We start from the raw sequence: 22696 nt of genomic DNA on the forward strand, positions 1-22696 counted from the left end.
CTTTGCTTTGCAGACATTGTACAGCATGGCTGTCTTTATGGAAACAAGTCTGAAGATGTGTCCCCAGGTGAAGTGTCAGAGGAGATACGTCTTAGAGGAAGTAGATACAATGCCTGCTACAAGGTGCTATCTGTCACTGCTGTCACCTCAATTCCATGATCTGTTAAATGGGAGATAACACACAAATCTCAGAGGAGAAAATGAATAAAAATGTGTTGTTGTAGTCAGGTAGCATATTTTTGACAGCTTCTGATGAAACCCTTCAGGGCTTCATCCCATGATCTTTATTTTAAGGGATAGGGTTACATTTTGGAATGGAAAGGAATGTAAATGTAATGTTTATCCCATTGGGTTTGCAATTGAAAGAACTTAGCAAGAAAGTTCCCTGATGACCAGGGCTGGGGGCTGTGGTATTTGAGTGCATTTAGGGCTCCTCGGCTGCGTCACCCTGATGGGACCAGCTCTGAGGAGGAGAACATAGAAAAGCTTGACAGTAACATCCCTAGGTGAGTTTTGACTTCCCTCTGGTGAGCGGCAGGACTGAGGGTGCTGCACTGCTGGGCTTGTTCCTGCTGGCCCCATGTAGTTCCCCTGTCCAACACAGAGGGGTGCCCCTTGCAAGCATCGCAGCTTGACGTGTCTTGTGGGCTAAAGCCAGGCAATTAAATAGCAGCTAAAAAAAGATGCAACACAAACATAAGCAGTATACCATTTTTAGAGGTTTCCCTTTTCCATTAACTCCTTACTCAACAGCTGGACTAAAACTGCTTTTCTTGAGCAGCTCCTGTGGTGAAATCCTTGCTGATCAGCTATGGCATGGTGTAAACCACAGGGCTGCTGTGTGGCCCTGCGGCTGTGACACCAGCACAGAGGTCTCAGTGAGCACAGAGGGTTTGGACAAGGTCTGCGTGCAGCATGGCTCTGCCAAATTTGCGTTAGATGGAGCTCCTGGCTGATGTAAGGATGAAAAATACTTCACAGGCTGAGGTGCTAGAGGACATTGAAACAATTTGTGTGGTAGTGAAGGTATTCAGGAGGGGCAGGCAATGGTTGGGACTGGACTGGCTTGTTTCATTTGGAGCTGTTTGACTGCTCTTGTTGGCAATTGGCCAATCAGCAGGGCTGTGACATCTCTATGGCTGTTTTAGGATGGTAGCAACCATAGAAAGAGGAGTCTGTGCTTGAGGAGATAGCATGGCTACTGGGGCACCTGGCTCCTCTTGCAGGAACTCTTCTCAGCCCCAGAGGCCGGTGCTTCTCCTTGCTTTGAGACAAACCACTTAAAACCAGAACTGCATTCCTCCATGTAGCCCAGCTCACAGGTTGAGGGAGCCTTCATCTCATGTCCCAACGCTTACTTCACAAGAGCCAGATCTTCACCCTCTGTCCTCTGCCCTATTGTGCTTGCCCTTGTCTGGCTGTTGGACCTCTTGTGTTGGGCTCACATCTGCAGCCATGGGTCTCCTTGTGGCATCCGTGGCAGGGATGATTTTAAGGATCATGGCGTTTCTGGCCCAATTGCTTTCCTACTGAAGGAAAAATGAAAGGCCAGTGACAAGGTGTCTGATTTTGATCAGTGTCAAATCAAGCGTGGAGCCGTTAGCATAAATGTTAGAGCTGCACTCCCTCAGGAGCCGCTTGTTGCTGGGTGCGAATGAAGCTGGGCAGCACCCAGCGAGGAGGGCCCTGGGCCTTACTTGTGGGGTATGGTTCCATCAGGAAGCTCTGTTGGTCCCTGCCCAGGCCTCAGGCACTGGCAGTGCTGGGCTTAGAAAAGAGCTGGCTGACACGATGCTTTGCTCCTGGGATGGGCTGTGCTCTGCTGTAAAACAGGGCTATGGAGTCAGGGTAAAACGTGATCCAGCAAACCTTTCACATCCCTTTGGGAGACATGTTAGATGACTTCTGCCTTGTGAAAGCAGCAGGGCCAGCACATGTGGGCATGAGGTACGAGGTGGATGACATAGCAGATTGTTTTTTTCCTGCTTTAGTTAGCTTGAGACTTTTTTTAAATGATGTAGATCTGATGATAGCTTGTTACAACTTGTGTTCGGGTGACTGACAGTAAAAACGCGAAGGAAAAAGGAGGTCTTTGCAGAACTTTTGCAACAGGTGATGATTAGTTCCCATTCCTCAGTTGGCACTTTCACTTTTCGGTTACGATGACTCTTGGCTTTGAACAAGTGAGGCAAGCACTCTTTCAGCTCAGGACTGCTTTGTGGAGCTTTAAATTTGCTTCCTCAGCTTTTGGATGTCTGAGGCAATAAAATAAAAACAATCCCCTTCCTGCAGTCGCACCCCACAGAAGTTTAGGGGCTATCTGCTTGCACCGTGAGTCTTGGTCTCCAGGAAGAGTTTCCAGTAAGCAGCTCCCATCAGGAGAGCCGAACTGGTGGCAGCCACAGTGGGAATTGTTTACTACCATGCTCCAGCGCAGACAAGGCCTCATTGTCCGACTTTGACGGGGAAAACATCCAGTTTTGCAAACTTTGCTGAGCAAGGGAGAAAATAATTATATTGCAGATCAGCTTACAAGGGGCACATTCATGTTTGGAAGAAAACTTGATTTTCATAGGGCGGGGAAGAGAAGCACCGCTGCCAAAGGGAAAAGCCAGCCGGCAGCGTCAGTGACCTACAAAGACGGCCTTGAGCCAGCAGCTGCTCCTGGTCAGGGGGATCCCAGGAACCTGGAGCTGGGTCTCTGGCCCTGGCTGGCACGGGGTTTGCCATGTGCAGTGCAGGCAGCACAGCCTGACAGGGGAGACATTGGTGCAGCCACATCGTGTTCGGGGCCCAGAGTGTTGGCGACATTTTGCCTCCTGTGTTTTCACTTAGGAGGATGACAGGGTATTTAAGGAATAGGTTTTGCAGCACAAGGCTGGCTGTGATCAGCTGTGTGCTGTTGGCTTTGGTTGTTGTATGGCTGCCTTCCCCCATGCAGGGTGTACCAGCTGGAGCCATTTTGGTTGTCTACTCAAGAGGGTGGATGCAATTATCTTCTTTTCACAAGTTTGCATGTAATTTCCTTCCCTTAATCTTAAATTAAATAAATAAATAACACAAGCAGAAATGAGCTGTGTAACAAGCTGATAACACATTAATTTTTTCATCAGATTGAAAGCCAAGCTCAAATGAGTCTAGTTCTATTAGTCTCATTGGGCTTTGTGAACATCTCTCTCAAGACTCTCTCTTTGTAGGAAGCTGTAACAGCCAGCATAAGCCCAGTTTGTTGTCATGGCAATTTCATTATCTGCCTTATCGCTGTGTCAAATGGTAGGCACTTGTGGGCTGAAGGGAAAACTCAAGTGAGAAGCGACCTCTGGAAAGCGACTTCTCTGCAGCTCAGCCTCCTGCTCAGACCCAGGGCAACCATTAGACCAAGCTAGGTTGTTCAGTGCTTTCTCCAGCCATGACCTGAAAACCCCAAGATTTTGGGGGCTGCACCACATACCTGGGGGACTTTGCTAGGGTGCTGCTGCCGCCTTCCTGCCTTCCCAACACCTGTCACACTGGCAGTAGCCTTGTGAGTTTGCTGCATCTTTGACATAATGTCAGTCATTACGTCAATCCCCACCTTGATTCTATCTGTACTATTTTGGGTTTCTTTCTCTCTCTGCTGGGTTGTTGCACCTCATTGCTCATAAACATATACTGGTTCCAGCCACACAGCTGCCCTGAGCTCTCTTGTATCTGCTGTCTCATAATGCCTGAAGACCATGAACTTGAGATCTGGGTCTATTTCTCTATTCCCATCTCTTCCAGTCACTTATCTTGCCAGATGACTAATTGGCCACATTTTCTTCTGTCTGGCCTTTGAGCCACACTGCACTGCTTTTAGGAAAGCATCCCTCATCAGAGCACTGTTGCATGTCGGCATGGAAATGAGCACATCCATACATGCCGGTTAGATGCGCACTTGAATTCTCTCCAGACAGTCTTACTCATGCAAATAGTGCTGCTGACCCCTTCCTATTTGATGTCGCCTCTGTAAAGTGCTCTGCCCTAAAGAAAGGGAGGGGACAGTGCATGTGTATGAGTGTCCTTGTCCTGAGAGAGAGGGAGGAACTCCTTTGCCAACTGTCTCTGACAGGATTGCTTTGTGAGTTTGGTGTTTCACTCCTCTTCTACTTGACTTGTATTACTATACCATGGCCTGAGGGAAACTGCCATCCAAGGTTTGTGGTGTTCTACTGAATTATCGTTGCTATGGGTAATGGGAAGGTCAAATTTCATTCTGCATGGTGAATTCTGCAAGCTCAGGTATGTTATTCAGGAAATCAGGCTGAGGGCCCGAGAGGCTGCGTCAAGGAGCCTGAGGTTGAATGGAATGAGATTTTAAGAGGAGTTTACTGTAAGTTGTTGCCTTGGCTTCCCAAGAAAATGTAGCTGGAATTGAATACCTAACCTAGGCTTATTGGAAAGCCCTGGCTTCAGGGCCAGGTGCCACAGCTCTCTTTGTGCCCCCCTCTGTGCCTGCACACTGCTTCCTGGATGCAGTCTCTGCAACAGTTCTTTGCCTGATGCCCAGCAGGGTTCTTGTAATGAGGCTCTTGGGGAGTCTGCCACAAAGAGGCTGCCACAGGCTTCTACTGAATGGGGCTGGGCTGGGTACAGGCAGTGGGTCTGAAAAACTGCAAATGCAGTCCTGTTCAGATAACAAATACAACCAGGACCTGCTCTCACTGTGGTGCCACAGCTGGCCTAGTAGGAATGCGTACTCTTTTGTTTTTAAGGAAGACAAATGCAAAAAGTAGAGCCAGTAGAAGTGGCATTCATAAGATGACACCCTGTAGGAAGGACTGAATGGAAACAGATGGGGAAACTGAGGCAAAAAAGCAGTGCTTGAAACTCAGCACTGTGCTGTGCAGTTCCACAATGTGAGAGAAGCGAGTTGCATGCTCTGTAATTTGAGCATAGATGTTGGCAAATCAAAACTTAGCAGGGGGGACAGGGTTGTGATAGAGGAAATTCAGAGCATCACCAACAAGTGAAGCGTGGCTGCAGGAAACAAAATGCACAGCTGGGGAAAGCTAATACAAACAGGTGGATTTTACAGCTTGCAATATAAACCTTTATTTTTTTTTTCTTTTGCTTCCTTGCTGTTTTGCTATAGCTCCTTGATTTTGCTTATGGTAGGTAACAATAAAAAGTATCTGTGAGAGTTGCATGGCATGTTTTAGCCAAAAGCTCTGTTGAGCCGTTGTCTTCCCAAAGCTAAACCCAATGCTGGCTAAGTACTTCTCTGCCATCTTGCTGACCATCAGCAAGAGAAAGACTAGCTCCAATCAGAGCACACTCTCCTTTCAGTTTGCAGAAGGTATTTGCACTACATTATTCTCCTTAATTACTGTTCTCTCCAAATCTAAAGCATGGGATGAATTAGAATGAAACAAAGAGGCTTTTTTAGGTCAGTTACCGAAGTGTGAGCTAATTGTGAGCAGAGCAGTACAAGATGGGCAGACAGGCTCAGAGGCAAACATTCACCAGTGACCTACATACCGGCAGCAGGCACTGGGGAGCGCATGCAGGTTGGCACCAGAAGAGTTTGCATACTTCCTTCCTTCTGGGTCCCTATGGCAGAGGCCGCTTTAGAGCTGGCCCCCAAGATAAGAACTTCTGGGAAGCTGCTGGCAGGAAACACGTTCCCATGTGGTGTTCAGGACTTCTTCCCTGAGCCCCAGGGTAGATCTGGAAAATGGCAGCATCCCTTTTTTTCACATGCAGAACAGCCCAAGAGCAAAAACAACATAGTTTGTATGCTCTGCTTATCCTGCCAGAGGGAGAACAAATAAAGGATGACTATGTCCTGACCTGTGTTTGGACACATGCAGAAAAACCTATCTCATGATCCTTCCGTGCTTGCAACTGTCAGAAGCTCTGTCTCACCCAGTCTGACCCAACATATCCTAACCTAGCCCAACCTTTTTCTGGGAAGTGAGCCCTTCTGTGACGTTACAGCAGAGTGGCAGTGGCTCAGTTAGGCCTTCTGAGTGCTTTTAAATTTGTGGAGTGTGGTTGTTCTGGCCTACCTTCCCCAAACCCTCCAGCGCCCCACTGCCAGCAGGCTTAGGTGTGGACCTCTGTAGAGAAACACTGGAGGGCACCAAGCTGGGAAGGGTGTACAGTGACTGCTCTAGGGGAAGCTTTTATCATTCCCCTGGAGTTCAATGGTAATCATAGAATCATAGGATCACAAGGTTGGAAACGACCTATAAGATCATCCAGTCCAACCGTCTCCTCATCACCATTGCCACCACTAGCACTAAACCATATCATGCAGCACGTCATCCAGACGCCTCTTGAACACTGCCAGGGATGGCGACCCCACCACCTCCCTGGGCAGCCATTCCAGTGCCTGACCACTGAGAGAAGAAGTTCTTCCTTATGTCCAACCTAAACCTCCTCTGATACAACTTGCGGCCATTGCCCCGTGTCCTGCTCGTTGCCTGGGAGAAGAGGCCAAACCCCTCCTCACCACAACCTCCCTTCAGGAAGTTGTAGAGTGCAATGAGGTCTCCTCTGAGCCTCCTCTTCTCCAGACTGAACAATCCCAGCTCCCTCAGCTGCTCTTCATAAGACTTGTGCTCCAGACCCCTCACCAGTTTCGTTGCCCTTCTCTGGACACGCTCCAGGACCTCAACATCTTTCCTGTACTGAGGAGCCAAAAGCTGAACACAGTACACGAGGTGCGGCCTCTCCAGAGCTGAGTAGAGGAAGATGATGGTAAGTTCATCCTGTGCTTCACATTTCTAGAGAGCAGTAATTAAGGTGAACAATGGAACAGAAGTAACTCCTAGGAAAGGGAACAAGGACTTGGCATCTCTTATTTAAGCATCAGTTTGGACAAATGTGGTTTACTCATAACGTGGTTTTCAGCTCTGGATGCCCCTTGCAAGTACAGACCTCTATCCAATGTCTGACCACTGCATGTGTCCCAGTCCAGTGAGAGACAGCCTTCTGTCCACACATGGCTGCTTTTGTCCCCATTCCTCCAATCTTCCACCACCTGTCCCACACTGTATTTTGCTATCACACTTAGTGACTCTCAGGGAGCTCCAAGGTTGGCTGCATACTAGATGTATGTATGCCTCAGGCACCAGGGTGACTCAGTGCAGGCAGATGCACAGCCTGGGCTTGAGATCTCAAGACACACATACGTGCTTTGCTAATTATATTCAAAGAATTTTAAAATGAGGACATGGATTTTGTTGATTCTTTGAAATACAGGAGTAAGACATAAGTGGATTTATTTGCCTGAGTTGAATTTTAAATGGATTTGTAATTTTTCCTTCAGGTTAGGGTACATTCATCTAATTTAGAAAATAAATATTGGTGTAACTGTGCTTGGGATTTGCAAATACACCTCTGCATCTTTTATCTTACTACAGTAACTACCCATCCTCAGTGTCACAAGCCTTTTATTAGCAGCATCTTCCTACCCTCACTTGGGCTTCCTATACTTCACATTTTGTTCTTACTTCTCTAGGTTTCTACCAATCACACATGTATGTTTTTATTTTCTTAAAACTAAGCCGAGATCTGCGATAGAAGCATATTCTGTCTGCAATCATTATTAATTGCAAATGTCTACATGACTTTTCTATAGCAACATGTAAAGAAAAGATCCTGCTGATTGGAAACTAAACATTTAAAGCCAGGTACCAGGAGCCTGATAAAAAGACACAAGTTTGTGCTGGAAACAGCTTCCAGAAAGTCCTTTTGCTTATCCTTGTAGACAATAAAGGCGAGAAAGGAACAAAGATCACATGGGTAGAACAAGTCAACAAAAACAACTAACTGTGGGGGTTCATTCCTGAAATGCTGTACGTGGAGCTTAGGAGACCTTTGGATGTCTTGCGAAGGATCCTTAGTGCATTTTGCCAGGGCAAACTCATAGTTTGAGGAAAAGGTTAATAATTAAATGATTATTAAGCTTTCAGTCATTCTCCTACTTGGAGCAAAATCATATGTAAAAAATCTTCTCTACAGCAAAAACAACATTTTTCTTCTTTGTTCCTTACCTTCCTATGTTTTTATACACCTACTTTGATTCTGGAGTAGACTAAAGCTGATCACCTTTCCTCTTCTGCTCTCCCTCCCCACCCAAGTGCCTGTTGTTCTAACAAGTCAACAGGTTGAAAGAGACGTCATGATCCAGCAGAATCATCATCCTGCACGGCTAAATTGATGGCCAAGAGCCCAACTGGAAAGCAGCACCTTGGTCCCTTGGAAGAGTAGACAGCTCCTACAGATGACTGAGTGCTCTTTGTCCCCAAAGTTTCCAAATTGGTGGGAAAAATGTGTTCTCTGCTTTTCCTTTGGCTTTTGCTAAACCAGCTTGACAGCTGCTCAGGAAAGTGGCAGCGGAGCAAAATGTCTGCACGCAATTTTTGCAGACATGCATGAGCAAGCTCAACCTATACCCTGCGCTGTCTGGAAGCTGTGACTCTGCACTGGTGTGGTGCCAGCCCTCGACTAGCACACCTGGTCTCCAAACTGGCCTCAGTTTCTCGCACCAGCTGCCACGGCCTTCAGTCAGGAGCTCACTCTTAACAGAAGCATCTGCCGGTGTCTGCAAAATATAAATCCTGTCACACCTGGGTTGTGACTGCAGCGTGGTACCGATGCAGTGGGGTCACCGAGGCATGGAACCGCTCACTAAGCCTGTTATACCATGCTTGTGCAGCTCTCTGCAGGTTCACTGAGGGAACCACACACATCCTCACCACCTTCCGTTCCCTGTCAGCCCATAGGTCAGGGCAGAACTTGGTCTGTGAGAGGAACAAGTCCAATGAAACGTTTTCACATCACACCAAGGGGTGCTCTGCTGCTTCGTGCTTTCTTTCACATGCCTTTTTACCGAGACATTTTTTAAGTAGGAAAATTATTCTGATTAAAGCCACTTTGAAACTGTTCCTTTTGCTTTGAGCCATACAGGAGGCTCATGGGATTATTTGCAAGATGTTATTTCCTAGCAAAGCACAGAGGATTTCTGCAACAGAGGAAAATGTTTTCAGATATTTAATTACCTAATGCTTAAAAATAGGGCATTTCATTTACGAGGCATCTGCTCTCATTATCTGTGGCACCTCCCACAAGACTTACTTTAAGAGCACATCACTGAAGAGTAAACGCCAAACACAAATGATATCATTTATTTATGATAGATTGGTTTTTCTGGAAGGGAAGAACTCACGACCTCAGAGTGAAGCTGAAAATCCTGCTGCCTCCAAATACCATTCCTTGATCTCAGTCAGGGTGCTGCCCGCTGGAGTGGGCCCTACACAAACAACAGAAAAAAAAATGGGAGTTTTCTTCTCTTCAAGTTATTTGGTATTTACTGGAGGACAGGGTGACAGGGAGAACGGCAGCCACACAGGCCAGCATTACACTCCAGTTTCAGCCAAGCTCGTGTCAGTGTAAGGGTTTTACACTAATCCTTCACAAATCTGACATTAGAATTATAAAGCCAGGCCCTTCAAGTGGTGAAACAGGTGTGCAGCAGGACTTGTACTGCAATGCCCAGAGGAAGCTGGTGATTCTTGTTTGTTTTTCCTTGGTATTAATAGGATGAAATTTAAAAATAGAAAGTGTTTATACTAATAAAACCCTACAAAAAGTTTTTTTAAAGTTGTTGGTAAGATCCTTCTCTTCAGGATGAACTGAAAAAAACTAAATGATATTTCATCCTATTTCATATAATTACAAAGAGAGTAAGCATTACTTGGAAAATTAGAACCATCGGATCCCTGTTCCAGTCCCTTTCCCATGACTTTGGAAGTGTGGTGATGTTTCAGAGGCAGTTAGTCTCACAGTCGCAAGGAACTGTAATCACACATCGTATTACACTGCACTCAGCATCAAGCACCTGAACAACACTGGCTACAGTTAAACAGCATCTCCCGGGCAGACATCTCTGCCATCCCTTGTGTGAGAGTTAGACTGTGTTTTTTGCAGCAGAAGCTTCTAATATTAAAGTATAAGCTCTTACTAAATTTATAACCTTCTTATAAAATGGGTTGCTTCTCACAATAAGTTGCTGAGGCGGATACCAGCACAAGATAGAGCAAATATTTTGCTTAAAAGCAGAAACTGGAGCGTACTGACTAATTCAAGATAAGGCAAATCTGCAGGGTAGGCCTAGTACAGAACAGAACAATCATGATAACCTTAATCCCTAGAAAAAAAAAATGCAATAATCTTATGAAATATTCCCTCCTACCTCCCTAAAGAACTACAAGATACACTTAAAAACAACAGGTTGGTAACAGGCCTAATAGGGAAATATTCTTTAGTAAGTGCATCAAGATTGCGAGCCTGGGATGCTCAACCAATGAGTAATGAGGAGAGATGATAACTGTGTTGAGAGAAAGGATATATAAGGGTGTGTATTTCACTGGCAAGGTGCGTGTTTTTTCTCTTCTCATAAAAGAGTGTGCATTCACCACTATTGCAAATCAAAAATTGAGCTTCACTAAGGTTCTTACTGGAGCCAAACTTACTGAGAGTGTTTCTCACTTGTTGCAAAGACATCTCCCAGGTCATTCCCTGATGTTTGTGTGCTTCTCACCAGTGTGGTGACTTTGGTGTTTTTCCTGTTGAACAGCAGAAATTCAAGAACTTTTAACTGCTTTCCCCACACCTCTGCAATGCCAGGTCCCAGAGGGACACAGACCGGTGTGTGTTGTTAACTCCATGCCCAGCATGAGTGGTCCCACTCAGCAGAACTCATCCCAGTCTGCATGAAACTTAGCACCCTTTTCTACACATCAGAATCCTGCTGAGAATGCAAACAACCACGCAAGGTCACAGAGCCAGGCACCATGGCACTGCCCATTGTGGTCACTGCTGAGGGCCAGTTAAAATAATGGACCCATAGAATTGTTTGAGTTGGAAGAGACCCTTGGAGGCCATCCAGTCCAACTCCCCCGCGCTGAGCAGGGTCGCCTACAGCTCCACCAGGTGCTCAGAGCCCTGTCCAGCCTGACTGCAAATGTCTCCAGGGATGAGGCACCCGTCACCTCTCTGGGCAACCTGTGCCAGTGCCTCACCACCCTTACTGTAAAAAACTGCTTCCTCCTATCCAATCTAAATCTCCCGTCTTTTAGTCTGAAATCATTTCCCCTTGCCTTATCACAGCAGACCCTGCTAAACAGTCTGGACCCTCCTTTCTCACAGCCCCCTCTATGTTAAGGAAGGGGGAGGACTTTTCTACATGAAGAAATGCTGGTTTCTGGGCCAGAGTGGGCGCGCAGTCTTTTTGAACCCCCAGAGCGTGCTTCACCCTAAATCTCCGCCCTGAGGCTGCGCTCCGCACTTGGCGGCCGCCACCTCAGCGGCGGTTGGCGCCTGGCACGGCACAGCACGGCAGCCTCCGAGTGCACGCGCCCCGCGCACCCCAGCACGCCGCCGCGCGCATGGCACCGCCGAGGCGGCTCCACCCCCCCCACCCGCTAACGGCCGCCGCTAACGGCCGCGCTCCCGCCTCGCGATCCCGCCGCTAGGGGCGCGCGCCGCCCCGTCTCTCCCCGCTTGACCCACGCGAGGCGCCGTAGCGCGGCCGGGATCGCGGGCGGGAGGCCCGGGGGCGGCCGGGATGCGGACGGCGCTGCGGCCGTTGGGGGCAGCGGTTGGGCGGCGCGGGCGGGCGGACGCTCGGCCCGGGACGCCCGCGGGGCTGGGCGGACGATCCCCCGCTTCTGGCCGAGGCCGGAAAGCGCGGAGCCGCCCCCTTCGCCGCCGCCGCTGAGGGAACGGCCTCCGCCCCCGCCCCGCCCGCGGGGGCGGCTCGCACGGCGGCCCCTCCTCGGGGAGGCCGGCTGCATGGGCAGGCGCTGCGGGGTACCGCGGTCGCCGGCCTCGCCGGCAGAGCGGCTCCTGGGCACCAGGTAGGCGAGGCTGCGGCCGTGGGCGGGCTCGGGGTCGCGGTGGCGGGAGGCTCCGCCGTCCTTCGGCTCGCTCCTTCTCCGTCGTTCCCCCGCTCCCGTTTCGCACGGAAGCCGGGAGGATGGTTTGCCGCAGGCTTTGCTCCGGTCTCTCCGGCTGGCTCCGGGGGTGTGCGGAGGGGAGGGCTTTGGCCGCAGCTCAGCGCTCCTTGGCGGCGGCAGCTCCTCGCGCCCCGCTCCGTCGGCAGGGATGGGGGCTGTCGAGTACCTTTATTACCGGGTATCGCCGATCCGTGTGCGTGCCTAAAGCGGAGCTCAATTTTGGGAGTTAAAAACTCCTTCGCGTTTATTCTCTGCTTTTATTAACTGAGTGCGGCATTGTGCTGCTGGGCTGCAGAGCCCGAGGTGGAGCCAACGAAAGCAAGGGGCTGACGGACAAACCCCATAGCGACTGATAGCGAAGTGCAGGGACGGGAACATCTTAGGTCTGCTGGTTTGGTTTATATCTGCTAATTGGCAGTAAAATAAGGATAATCTTTTGTGAAAGCCTCCGAGAAGGAATAATTCTGCAGCCACCCTCGTTATTAAATCTTGTTTTTGTCATTTCTTGCAAATAATGAAGCTTAAAAATTGTTGCAGATATCTTACTGACCCTCGAGTGCATCTTTCAGTTTAGGTTACTGCTGATTTGATCCTCTGGAATCTGCAGAAGGAAGGTCAGCCAGCCGCTGTGAATAGCAGAGTAACAGGAGTGGAGCTCTGGAGCAGGATCGCTGAGAGATGTGTGAACACGCATAAGCACAGCTGAGCTGTCAAGTATTTCTGCCTCAGACCTGGGCTTGTTCCCTAGGCACGGTTTGTGTGGGGTGTAATATCTCCTGATACCTGGATATGATGTCGGTTGAAGGGTCTACAATAACAAGTCGGATCAAGAACCTCCTTCGCTCCCCCTCCATTAAGCTGAGAAGAAGCAAGCCTGGGAACAAGCGTGAAGATATAGGCAATAAGGTGAGTGTTGCATGGTGCCGCCATGCTTGCTTTAACTTTGTTGCATGTAGTCCCATCTGTACTGAAAATACCTCTGTGGGAGACTTGGTGTGACCAGAGAATCACACAGAACACCTGATATGCGGCTATAATATGTTTTTTAGTTGGCAGGGTCTGAAAAGGCCTGTTCATGATGGATGGTGACTGTAAGTACCCAGTCTGAAGTTGTGCTGTATTGGAAAGCTTTTGGGGTTTTCTTCATTCTAGCATATGGAGTTGTTATGGATGACTGGCAGGAGGAACATAATGCTGTTCCTTCCTCCATGTTCTAAAGTGCTACCTGGTGTTACAGGCAACTAACAATACACAGAGACTTGTTTTTCCTTGTAAGCAATGGCTCTTAGCCCCACAAAGGAGTGTTCTGTGAGCATCTGGGGAAGGGTGAGATGCTTAGAAAGATGGAAAGTGTGATCTGTGTCTCTGAAGTGACTGTTCAGATGGGGTTTGCATTCTGCTATCCTGGATGTGTGCTTTCTTCCATCTTCCTTCTCTGCATGCTTCAGACTAAGCTCTCCCTTCTCTAGGGGACGCTTAGTTTGAGGTGTAGTTGATCCTATCTGAAAAATTTGTGGCTCCTCTTGGTGTTGCAGAGGATGCAGACAGTCACTCTCTGGGAACTGATTGGTGTCATGAGGAGAGAAGGATGACTTCTCTCCAGCTGTGGGCAGAAGAGGAGCTGGGTGGCATTTCCTTGTGCTGACAGCAGGCGCATCTGAGTCAGGGCACCTGGTTTTGTCTCTGCCACTGATTCACTTGTAACTTTGGGCAAATCAACCAGTGCTTGCACTGCTCTGTCTCCATAAATAGAAAAGTTAATCCCTCCCCCTTGTGAAGACCGAGTAATAAATAAGAAATGCTTGTAATACATGAATACAAAGTGCATTCATTTATCTCAGGACAGTAGTGCTTGGGAAGTTTGCCACTGGAGTAAGGAACGTATGTAAAACTGCAGGGGGAAGAAATAACTCTGTTTAAATGGCCTGTCCCAGCATGAAACCCTGCTCTTGAAGCTCTGCATCTGATTGGAAGTTCATGGAGATGGCTCTTTTTTACTGAAGAGCACAATGCTCCTCTCTTGCCACAAAAGAGAAAAACCTGCTCAGCTTCCTCGGAACTGTCTAGAAGAGAGTCCTTGGTGCTGGTGCCTGGCCTGTGTGTGCGTGTGCATGCATGCACTGCATGTAATGCAGCCTGGGTGCTGCTGAGGAAACCTGCTTTCTGCCTGTTGCTGAAGAACAGGTAGTTGACTTGTACTGTGGGAACAGCCAAAAGCTGCCATACCACCGTGTACAGGGGCTCTGAACTCCAGCACTGTGAAAGGGAGCTGAGTTTGGCCTGCTCAGTTTCAGAACTGAGGACTGCTGCTATACATCCCACGCCTTCTCTGATACCTGATTTATTTATTTTTTTTTCTTTTTTTTTTGTTGTTGTTGTTCTGCCTTGCATATGACTTTTGGAAGAGCTCCATTGTATCCATTCTGCAGTCAGGGCTGTCTTGATTCCCTGGGGACATGATGGATAAATTCCACACCATCGAATTAGGGTTTAAGGGCTGGGTTTTGTGTCTTACTAGTGAGAGCAGTTAATTGGTGAGGGAGTTGGCTGGTAAAAGCATGAAATGATGAGGCGTTAGGTTCTGGTGTTGGTTTCCCAACTTGGTCTGTTCTGAATGTCTCTCAGTGACTTTGTCGGCCTTCTTTAAATGGGCAAAGCAAACAAGAGTGGGCCCTTTAACAAAGATCCAGCAGAGGTGCTTCCTTCACCTATTTGAAATCTATGATGGTCTCTGCCGTGCATGTGCTCCTCTGCCTTCCAAGGTGAGAAGCAGTTCTCCTGTTCTGAAATAGCAGTAGAAGATTCTGTTGGTCTGCAATTTAGAATGAGTGTAAATCCTTGGGACTGAAATTTGAGTCTTGCAGATGTTTCTCCTGCGGGATCTTTGCTGACCTGCAGGAAGAGCTTCTCCTGTTGTTTTTGTTTCTTGGACTCTCTGACCTGCTCTGAGAGGAATGAATGAGGTGAACCTGGCAGTATGAAAAAGTCTATGAAATATGCAGCTTTGGTTGGTCATCTCTGCTTAATGCTCCTTTAGTTATATGAGATGGAGCAGGACTGTTGCCTTAGATTAATGCATGAAAGCTGATACTCTGCATGTGGGGATGTAGGCGAAGAACAAGCTTTCTTCACCTCTTTGATTCTTCAGAGTCTTTCAGGCTCTTTTTGCAACTAGCCACTCACTTGAAGTTGGATAAACATCCCCAGCAGCACTGCCTTGACTTCTGTGAGCTGTAATTTTTTTTTTGCTTTCTTTTTCTTTTCCTATTCCTCAATTTGTGGTAAGTGTCCCTGCTCTTTCCTAAATAACCCTTGGGCTGTGTGACTGCTGTCAGGCTGTCTCTGTGGTTAGGGACGAACCCCTTGGGCAGTTGGTCCTGCTGAAGAGAAGCTCTGTGGAATTTGGCTCCTTTCAGCCAAAGCAGTCATGTACTGCTGGTCTGGAAGGGGCAGGCTGTGGGAGCCTGGCTCTGCAGGGATCTGTTCGTTCATTGCTTTGGATGGGGGAGTGTGGGTAAGTACAAATATTTTGCATGAGGGCTGTGCAGGACATGCTATGTGTTACTTGGGAACTATGCAAGAGAGAACTTGTTTTGTGACTTTTATTTGGACTTTTTCCTTACCTGTAATTAATGCATGGTTCTTCCATACTCCCCAAAGGAGATCTCTACAGAAGTGAAATTAAGGAACTTGCACATAATCATGGATATTTAAAAAATATAATAAATAAGGGAAAGAAACAGGAGTTTCCTAAATAAAGCTTGTTGACAGACTGCATACAGTGTCTAGTTTTATTGCTGCTTTTTGAAAACAACTTCTGTTTTGTGGGAATTTCAGTTTCTGTTGCCATGTGACTAGCTCTGCGTTTAGACTTTTCTTTGTGACTTTGGATGTGTTAATCCATTTTTCCTATCCTCTCCAGGACTCCTTTTTTTTTTATGTTGAGCCAATATGGTGGCTTACCTCTAGGCCTGCTGAGTGCTGGGATTGTGGCATATTAGCATGGAGTCTAGAAGCTAAAACTTCCTTACTGAAGTTGGTTGGCTTGTGTTCAATTTCTGGAGGATTACTAGCCTTTCCAGAAACCCAGCTATGCATCTGGTCACCATGCTTGTGATTCCAGTAGAGAGACAGAGTTAAAAATTGCGAACAGAGCACCTTTGCTCATGCTGCATGGGAAGCAGTGGCAGGACAGGAGGGAAGCAGGGCAGATGTGAGCCTCTCCTGTTGCTGAAATGCCCTGGTTGCTGTGAGCACCCTGCAACTCGGCAACAGAAATCTCTGCTTACTGAAGTAGCGTGCTGGAGTGAGTACAGTTCCTGCAGGGAACATTCATATTGCTAAGCTCTGCTCGCATCTTTTTATTTATTAATGTGGGGAAGGCGGTGCTTAAGCAAACCAGATCATGAGTGTCAGTGTGAAAACAAACTGTTACAAAATCTGCTTACAGATTTCTCCTTAAGAGTAAACCAAAGAGTCAAAGAGACATGCTTCGAATTTGCAGCTTATGTCTTTGATCTCTCCTGCTTTCTTCTAAGCTAGAAATATTTCAAGTTGTAAGTTTAGAGTAATGCTTTGAATGAAACCTGAAATTTCCCAGCAGGAGGTTTCCAGCAACAGGGTCTGTTGTACTGTGGTTTCCCCTGCATCAAATGTCATGTGAACGTGTGTCTGGAAGACTTGTTACTGCTGCATAGTGCAGAGTTGGACTGGATGGCTGCAAAATCTTTCTGAGAGATTTTGTTCTGAAGATGAGCCCTGTGCTACTCCTAGTAAGATGGGGCTTCCTGTCCTCTGCTGAGGAGATGTCTGTTCCTATTGCCAGCCTGTGGTTTCCCATTGGCTTGTTGGCATCTCCCTGGTAATGGCAGGGAAAAAATCACCAATGTGTCACTGTCTTAACTGTGAGTGAAGTGGGCATAGGCATGGATTTATGAGAAAAGCAAGTTCTGTGGCATCTTGACAGCCCATTCCTGACGTAGTTCTTCTCCAGCTCCTTAGTTCCCCTGAAAAGCTGCAGAGTTTGGCTGGGGCCACAAGCCATTCTTGACACAGGGAATAGAGTAATACTTCTGGCCTGCCTACAGTTTCCTGCCTTCAGTGCCCAATACTTTTTATGTGAAAACGTTGTATCTTTCAAGATGAATCAGTTCAGGCTGCTACTACTGGTCTTAACTGGATCAGCTGAAAGTTGCTGAGCCTGAACTGGAACAGAACCAAAACACACATACCTAGTTTGTACACATAAGTGGTATATATCTTCAAAAATCATTGCCTCTTATTAAATTGAAGGTGCAGCTGAGGCCTGTTGCAGAGTACAGTTTGTTTTCATGAACAGCATGGTTGCGCCTTTGCAAAGACTGCTGGCTTTCTCACCGGCAGTCTTTGCCAGCTTTGGGACCATTAGAGCCAGTAGTACAGAGTAGAGGATGTTTCTAGCCTAGATCTGGCCTGCTGTTGCTGTGCCTGCTTTAACTTCAATATCCAAGAGTGTTGCTTGACCCCAGCTGATAGCTGGAGATCTCTGCACAGCTCTGCCTAAATGCACTCAATTGCTTCAACAGCTTATGGGCTGCCATCCGGAGATAGAAGGGATTTTGTGTCTGTCTCTAGTCAGGCTTATAGCAGTGCCTCTTAGAGCAGAAGACAAAGGCTGATTAGCCTCTCCATGGCCAGACCTGTTCTTCACCATCTGTAGATGGTGTCAGTAGAGCAATCGAGAGTGTTGGAGCTCAAGGGCTAAATCCTTTCCGACTGAACTGCTTTGGTCCCTTCTGTTTCATCCTCAAGTACATCGTGCTCAGGATGATCTTGTGTTTGTTAACAATTACATGCATAGGTTTTCCAGGCTACATTTGTTCATGATTACAGGGACACTAGACTCAGTCTCCTGGCCTAAATTGGAGCCTACCGTGAGTGTTGGATGCGGTTTATAGCCATGAGGCCTGTCAAATCCAAAGCCTTTCTGCTGTTGGACAGCAGCACCAATTTGCCTCTTGTTCTTATGGCTACATAATGGAGTGTATAGCGATTCACTGTGTATGGCTTTGCACCCTGCAGTTGTATCCATGAAGCTCTGTGATCCTTCCTGCCAAACCTGAGACAGGATTGCTGGGAATATTCCACCCTTCTGTCCACCTGTACATAACATGCTGTCTTTATTGTGAAGGACAGCAGAAAGACCCACACAGAAGTGTGGGAGTGAGGATTTGCTAACAGCTGAGTTGCAGCTAGCATAAGTAACACAAATCAGATCTCTTGCTGAGTGGGTTTACGTGGCGATTGCATCCCTTGGGTGGTCACGTGCTGCTTGCCTGGTTGGCCTCTCAAAGCCACTGAGGTCTTGAATTGCACATTCTTCATCTCGATCAGATCAGCTGGGTATTCTGAGAAGACACGTGGGACTTAGAAATCTAACCTGGCTGCAGAGTCCCGTAAGCAGGTTTTATTCTGTTCCTGCTGTGTTGGATAAGCCATGTGCATATAGATTGACAACCCCCTTCTGCTTGAGGGCCATTGTTGTGCAGCAGGCTGACACGTGTTTTGCCAAAGGCCTGGCTGGAACAGTAAGTAGCAGGGCAGAACTCAGGGCTGGTCAGTGGTGCTGCAGGTGGTGTATTTGCTGCTTGCTGATCAGAGCAGTTCTTCATCTCAGCATGCCAGGGGCTGTGGGGAAAATCATCCATGGTCACAGTGGGAAGAGACTTCTTCCATGGTGCACTGGCTATTTTCTTATCTGCGCTTGCAGTGTATGCATCTGTGGCGTATCACCTGGTTTGTTTGCAAAAACAGTTGGGAGTCAGGCCAGGCAGAATCACTGTTTGTTTTTGTGGCATAAAGGGTCTGCAAACACTTGGGAAATGGCACAGACTCAAATGAGATAAAATGTATATTTATTACATTTGTTCGGTGAAAAGCAGGGCCTCACCTCCATTTCCAGCTGAGGCACTGGCACTCAGCATTTTTTTGGCTTGGCAGAGCTTGCTCCTGTTCATCTCGGGGGAGAAGTTGCTTGGTGAGCTTTGGAACAGATTTCTCTCTGAGACTGAAAGCAAATATCATGTTAGCTAGTCTTTGGCTTGTTTTATAGTAGTCTCTTGTTTTGGTGTTTGGGGCAGGGAGTGGTGCTTACATGGCCCTCAAACGGTGCTTAGAAGAACGGGCCCTGATATTAGTGCTGAGTGATCCCAGCTAAGGTCTGAATAATTCTCTAGTGCCAAGCCCAGTCTCAGACACTTCAGGCTGCTTCTGTCTGCTGCACCTCTACTCACACAGCTGATGCTTCTAAGGGTCCCTGTGCAGGTTCAGCAGGGTTGTGGTGTGCTCTGCTTTGGATTCCAGCTCCACACTTGGGCTGCTCCCTGTGCCTGAAACCTTGCAACTCCGCTGAGGCTGTCCTCACTTAAGAGTGACTCCTGCAGTTCAGAAAGCCTCCCAGTGTTTCCTTTCCTTTCATGGCACAGGTTAGCCTCACCCTGAACGTGTCCATGTGTTGTGCTATAAAATACAGCTGAGGCCTGTGGCTGTTGTGACCAGTGGTTGGTCTGTGTCATGTGAGCAGTCTTCAAAAATATTAGTACAAAGGTGAGTCACCGTGTTTGAATGATCATAGGCTACCCGAGCATCCCATCTTTACTTTGCTTCAGTGAGTACTGAACAGGTGTGACGAAGTAGACTCAGCCTAAAACAGTTTTAGGCTTTAAAAAGATAAAATGCCCCCCATTTTATTTTTTGGGGGATAGGGGGAAAGGAAACAATGCTTTTCCTACACAGCTATGGCTCCTAACTTCCACAGGAAGTCTGAAAAGCAGAACCAGACATTGAACCTTGCTCCTCTGAGGCCAAATCTTAGCCATTGCTGAGAACCCCAGCCTCTTAGAGATTACCAAGGATATTTCTCTCTTCTCCCACTGGAGGCCTGCGTGTTCATTTAGGGTTATTTGCTTAAAAGTCCCCAAGTGATGCTGTTGGAAATGCTGATTTGATTCTGTTGTCATTAATGATTTCAGTAGCTCTAGCAATGATTCCAACAAGGCACAAGCAGATGAAGAGCCGTATGAATTAGAGCTGTGGAAACCCAAGTAAGCCTTGTAATTTTGCTAACATCCCAGGAGACCAGGACTGTTGTTAGTTACTGTGGAGAAACTCAGATTGAAAATAGTGCTATAGAAAAGTCTATGAACTGCTGGTGTATTTAGTATTTCAAAGCCAGAGGCAATAAAAGCCAGTCCTGCTTGCTCTGCAAAATACGCTGTTAAGATTCACAATTGTTCAAGAAGAGTAAGATGAGTTAACAACTATTATGAAATTTCTTACCTGATGGAATTAGGAAAGTGCCATTCCTTCATTACAAGTGCTACTCTTACAGTGATGGTCCTTTAATTTCTGCCCCTCCCAAACACTTTGCATAGTTAGGCTGAAGCGTCCCCCATCGTGGATCCAGAGAGACTCATTTCCCCACAAGAAAGCAGCTTATTGTGGGTTGAATTTGTAACAGAGACTCGCAGCGTTAACAAATGCCTGGAGAGCAGACGGATGGAGTTCTTGAAAGACAGGGAAAGACTTTATGGCAATGGATTCAGTGGAACAGATTTGTAAAGCTGCTTTCTCCTCCAAGTAGGGACAGTGAAACACAGTTCTGCCTGCTCAGAAACCCTTCTCTGCTGCCGGGTGGGCACAGCACAGGGAGCTGATGGGTGAAGGGCTGTGAAGGGCTGGCAAAGTCTCCTGTGCTCAAGTGTTAGCCTTTGAGCAATCCTGCAGGCACTGAAATCTGGTGCTTACCTTTTGAGTAGCACAGAAAGGGCCCTGTGCCTTTGAAGGCATGTTTGTACTAGAGGTGCTTTCATTTGAAGAAAAACAACCAAAAAAACCCCCGTAACTTTGTTCCAAAGGAGCTTGAGTTCCTTGTATGGCCCATAATGCGATCTAGGTGTAGAGGTTGCAGGCTGTCCCTTAAAGAAATGGACAGTACCAGCCAGGGGGCTGCTTTTTGCCAGATGAGTTGCATCATTGTTGGTGTTTTTGCTGCAAGGCTGGGCTAAGAGTGATGATTTTCACTCTGCTACCCGACGTTTCCACGCTGCTGAAATGCGTTGAGGCAGCTCAGCCTTGGAGCAGAGCTGTGCAGTTCTGTGATGCAGCTCATGGTTTCGAGCTCTGTGCTCAGCAATTCGGACTGCCTCTGTGTCGTTTCTCCCTCAATGTAAAACAGACAGGATACTTATCCACTTACTGCAAAGTGTTTTAGCGCGCAGGGGTTTATGACTGCTGTGTAAACTCCTTGCATTTGGCTCTTCTCCCAGTTTTGCACTAGATACGGTGGTCCCAAGTGCGGTTTTGCGTCTCCCGGAGGTGCCCGGGACGCCCCGCCGTGTCCCGCACCTTCCGCGGGGCTCAGCACGGAGTTCCCGGTACGCAGCGTTTCGCTGCAAGGCGACAGCGTGCAGAGCCGCCGGGGGCGGGGCTTGCAGCCTCCCGTTGCCGTGGAGACGCAGCCGGCCAATGCGCGAAGGGGGGGCGTGGCTACCTGACTATGGCTCCGCCCCCCCCCCCGCGGGTTTAGACGCGCCGTGTGCCCGATGCTGCGGATCTGGGGCTTGCGTGGGGAGCGTGCTGTATGTGCGTGCCCCTGGTGAGCCTGGCAGGTAGTTGGAACTCAGGTTTGGGAAAAAGCAGCAAGCTGAACCACCAGTCCGGACAAATCCTCTGTAATTTGTTGAGAGTCTCTGTCATCAGGCAGTGATTCCGGGTGGCAGCGGCTGGGGTGTCCTGGCTTTCAAGTTCACCGGCAAAGCTGGAGCAGAGCACTGTTTTGCGCTGGGTAATAAAGCTGGCCTCACTGGCAGATGATGTTGAATGAGGTGTAGCTGGCAGCTTCCAGCTCTGCTTCTCTGCCAAGAGAAATGAATTGCTTTTGTCACTTTGGGAAAACTTGCCTCTGTTGTGAAACAAAAGGGTTTTACAGAGCACCCAAAACCTGGGGAGCTCCTGAGGTAACCAGGAGTGGGGAAATACTGTTGAATGAGAGTCCTGGGAAGAATAATTGTTGCAAGAAGGCATGTAATTTTGCTGCCAGTACTTTACAGAGGTTTAAAACAATTGGGAATACTCATCACCTACTGCCTGGAGGTTTGTTGGCAAGCTGACTCTCTTGGTGTTTTTCTCTGGCACTTGGGGCCTATGGTACAGGGAGGAGCTGCCGACCTGCCCTAGCCGCCCTTGGAGATGAAAGGACTGTGCCAGTGGAGCCAGGACTTGGTATAGGCAGGAGCTGGGGGTCTGCTTGGATAGCGGGGAAGGAGCTGGAATCTGCAGCTTGACTGAGAGGTTACTGGAACTGGGATGCTCTCATGGGACGCAGTGGCAGAGCTGTAGCTCATCAGTAATCAGCATAAGCTGCTGAAGTGGTTTGGGCAGAAAGAAGGGCTTAGAAGCAAAACCCGTTATAAAACATCGAAGTGGGTGATTTTCCTTACAAGGGAGGAGTGTTGCCTATGGGAAGTGAAGGTATTGCTGCCTGTAGGATGTGGCCACCCCTTTGGCAGAGGGATTTACTTCCAGGCCTGCCTGCCTGGATTCTGACCCAAGCCCTGCCTTCCTGCTATCCAGGGTGATTTAATTTGGATGCCTTGTATCCCCAGAAAGGAAAGTACTGTAAACAACTGCCAAGCAGGATTTTGTGTTGTAGAGGATATTTAAATGCTGGG

General features: G+C 48.0%; 2 protein-coding genes across 8 annotated transcripts in view; both read left to right on the forward strand.

The window, feature by feature from the left end:
• Positions 1–223, forward strand: part of MGA (MAX dimerization protein MGA) — a 59700-nt gene extending 59477 nt beyond the window's left edge. The window contains exon 26 of the mRNA XM_052693087.1: positions 14–223. Coding sequence (XP_052549047.1) covers positions 14–159 — 146 coding nt within the window. The 3' untranslated portion in view covers positions 160–223. The remainder of the gene's footprint in view (positions 1–13) is intronic.
• Positions 224–11748: 11525 nt separating this feature from the next.
• Positions 11749–22696, forward strand: part of MAPKBP1 (mitogen-activated protein kinase binding protein 1) — an 88000-nt gene continuing 77052 nt past the window's right edge. For all 7 annotated transcript variants that reach the window (XM_052696233.1, XM_052696235.1, XM_052696240.1 and 4 more), the window contains exons 1-2: positions 11749–11888; positions 12557–12893. In XM_052696233.1, coding sequence (XP_052552193.1) covers positions 12777–12893 — 117 coding nt within the window. In that variant the 5' untranslated portion in view covers positions 11749–11888; positions 12557–12776. The remainder of the gene's footprint in view (positions 11889–12556; positions 12894–22696) is intronic.

This window comes from Tympanuchus pallidicinctus, unplaced genomic scaffold (assembly GCF_026119805.1).
Source record: "Tympanuchus pallidicinctus isolate F22 unplaced genomic scaffold, pur_lepc_1.0 scaffold3, whole genome shotgun sequence".
Lineage (NCBI taxonomy): Eukaryota > Metazoa > Chordata > Aves > Galliformes > Phasianidae > Tympanuchus > Tympanuchus pallidicinctus.